This window comes from Trachymyrmex cornetzi, unplaced genomic scaffold (genome assembly GCF_001594075.2).
Source record: "Trachymyrmex cornetzi isolate Tcor2-1 unplaced genomic scaffold, Tcor1.1 scaffold1116, whole genome shotgun sequence".
NCBI lineage: Eukaryota > Metazoa > Arthropoda > Insecta > Hymenoptera > Formicidae > Trachymyrmex > Trachymyrmex cornetzi.
In genome coordinates, this window is record NW_017295672.1 from 32,987 (window position 1) to 35,933 (window position 2,947).

The 2,947-nt window shown below is 41.2% G+C and overlaps 1 protein-coding gene across 1 annotated transcript; it reads right to left on the bottom strand.

The window, feature by feature from the left end:
• Nucleotides 1-653: 653 nt before the first annotated feature.
• Nucleotides 654-2,367, bottom strand: LOC108763413 (uncharacterized). Its single transcript, XM_018511013.1, has 3 exons — nucleotides 2,130-2,367; nucleotides 1,722-1,895; nucleotides 654-1,441 (listed from the first exon to the last, which is right to left on the bottom strand). The coding sequence occupies exons 1-3, from the start codon at nucleotides 2,365-2,367 to the stop codon at nucleotides 654-656; spliced, it is 1,200 nt and encodes a 399-aa protein (XP_018366515.1).
• Between the last annotated feature and the right edge of the window lie 580 nt (nucleotides 2,368-2,947).

Genomic DNA, 2,947 nt, shown 5'->3' on the forward strand with positions numbered 1-2,947 from the left:
TTGACGTTCGACTTATAACGCGTTGGGATGGGAGATATGGTGCGGAAGCGATAATAGCGAAACCGAATTTTCACAGTAGAAGTATTTTTTCTGAAAATCTAGTTGCTGTGGAATTGCGCAAACTCGAGGTAAACATGAATAAACCGATATACGTAGGTATGTGCATTCTCGAAATAGCTAAGCGTTGCGTCTATACGAATTTCACTATGAGTACATAATACCATTGTATCGCGATACATGTAAGATTTTGTACACAGACACTGACAGCTTGATTTATCTTCTGGAGTGTGAGAATGTATACGAGGACATCAAGCGTGATATCGCGAGATTCGACACGAGTGATTATCCTGAGAGAAACGTGTATGATATTCCACGCGTTAATAATAAAATACCCGGTTTGATGAAAGATGAAAATTGTGGTGCGATTATGACGGAATTCATTGGACTCAGAGCGAAGATGTACGCGTTGAGAGTGATTGGAAAGAGCGATACGAAGAGAATAAAGGGTGTCAAGAAAAACGTAGTCGCGAAAACGATCATTTACGATGATAAGCGGTACGTCGTACCCGAATCGGTCACTACTTTACCTTGGGGACATTATAAAATACTTCTGTAATGTGTGTTGTATTTTATTGTAATAATAAAATAAAAAGTTATAATACATCCGTTTTATCTATCCAAGAATTTTGTGAACTGTCCATTCCTAACCATTTTACATACACTTTATTTCCTCGTTTGCGTAGTATTTTTTCCACGAGGTAAACGTCAGGATTGGAGACTCGCTGTAATTCATGTTCGTAGAATCCACCAGCTATCGGCTTCCCTTGATAATCTTTCAGTAGATACGTTGCAGGATTCGTACGTTGTGTTTTAACGATGTAGAAAATCTCAGTGGACCAATTAGGTGTACGAGTATAACCCTTTTCAAAAATTGTCTTGAATTTACTAATTCGTACTGGATCGCCTATCGTGAACCTCGTTGGAGCGGCAATTTTTACATGACTGTATACCGTCGACAAGAGTCGTTTTGCAACGGTGGATGTTACGTCTATCGGTCGCATTCCAATGGTTCGATGTTTACGATGATTATAATCTGACAATAGACGCGGTAGCTCGTCGATCCATTTGTACGAACCGTTTAACGTGAACGTTTTCCACATGTTATTCTTGAGTGTACGGTTGAATCGTTCCACCACCGACGCTTTCATCACTGAATACGTAGAATAATGATTTATGTTGTATCTCTTAACAATGTTTTTCTGCACGGTAGCGTTGTAAAATTCCTTTCCTTGATCCGTTTGCAGGTTTCGTGGGTATCGTTCGTCCTCACGAAATATTGTAGATAACGCTGCGGTCACATCGTTTCCATTCTTGCTCTTGAGTGGTATAGCCCATGCGTATTTACTCAAAACATCAATACCTGTTAAAATGTAATTGTAACCTTTGTTGAATCGCGCGTAAGGACGCATCTCGACCACGTCGGCTTGTCATAAATCATCGCGACCGTGCACCACGACGCGACGACGTGAAAAATTTCTTCGAGCGGGTGCGTGGAGTTCTTTCACGAGTTTTCGTTTCTCGATACTCATCTCTCTCTGTTATGATAGGAAACGAGCTTTGCACGTATCTTTTAAATCTTTCTAGATGCGTTTAAATACCTAGACACCTCTTTCAGATGTTGAATCTCGTTCTCGTTACACACATTCGTCGATATTGTTTACGCAGATCACTTACACCGTGATGCAACATCTTAATATCATCAAATATGTTTTGAAGCGCCAGCGTGAACGTATCTTTCCCTATCGTTTTAAACGATTCCTCCAATGTCTCTTTCGTCACTATATTAAGCATTTGTTGACGCAAATCAGTTACACCTCGATGAATCTCGTTGGACACTTTCATCAATAATGCATTTACACTATTTGAGACTTCCTCCACGTTGTTTCGCACTTTTTCCACATCGTTCGAGATATCTTTCTGCGTATCCCGAAGCGCGCGTAAGATCATATCTCTCCCGGTCGTTTTGAACGATTTCTCCAATATCTCGTTAGTCACTACATTTTTCATTCGTGCAGTTACATCTCGAGTCAGATGTGTGACAGCGTCGGATCCTTTTTTTTCCATATCACTATACACTTTTAAACTATCTGTCTGCATATCCTGAAGCGCGCGTACGATTATGTCTCTTTCTGTCGTTTTAAACGATTTCTCTAACGTCTCCTTCGTCAATGTATTATTCATTTGTTGACGTAGATCAGTTACACCTCGTTGAATTTCATTAGTCTCCAACATTTCTTTCGTCGCTATATTATGCAATTGTTGACGCAGATCAGTTACACTACTCTGAATCATCTCTTTCGTCACCATATTAAGCATTTGTTGACGTAGATCAATTACATCACGTTGAATCTGGTTAGACACTTTCATCGATAGCGCGCTCACACTTTTCGAGACCTCCTCCACGTTGTTTCGCACTTTTTCCACATCGTTCGAGATATCTTTCTGCGTATCCCGAAGCGCGCGTACGATCATATCTCTCCCCGTCGTTTCGAACGTCGCTATATTACGCAATTGTTGACGCAGATAAGTTACATCACGCTGAATCTCGTTGGACACTTTCGTCGATAGCGCGCTCACACTTTTCGAGACCTATTCCACGTTGGTTCGCACCTTTTCCACATCATTCGAGATATCTTTCTGCGTATCCTGAAGCGTGCGTACGATCATATCTCTCCCTATCGTTTCGAACGATTTCTTCAATGTCGCGTTAGTCACTACATTTTTCATTATTCGTACAGTTACATCTCGAGTCAAACGTTGCATCTCTTCCACGTTTCTTCGCACCTTTCTCATATCGCTCCTTATCGCTCCACATGATTCCTCGATCTCGTTTCGCGTATCTCGAAGCGTGCGTTCAACGTAGCTTTTGTTTACCGCGTCGGTGTCG

Excerpts from the sequence above, each read along its gene's own strand:
- LOC108763413 (XM_018511013.1), bottom strand. The coding sequence starts at position 2,367 with ATGGTGACGAAAGAGATGATTCAGAGTAGTGTAACTGATCTGCGTCAA. Across the intron at positions 1,896-2,129 it reads AGATAGTTTAAAAGTGTATA|TGTCCAACGAGATTCATCGA; the intron begins GTGATATGGAAA and ends TATTGATGAAAG. Across the intron at positions 1,442-1,721 it reads TCACGGTGTAAGTGATCTGC|GTTACAATTACATTTTAACA; the intron begins GTAAACAATATC and ends GATTCAACAAAG.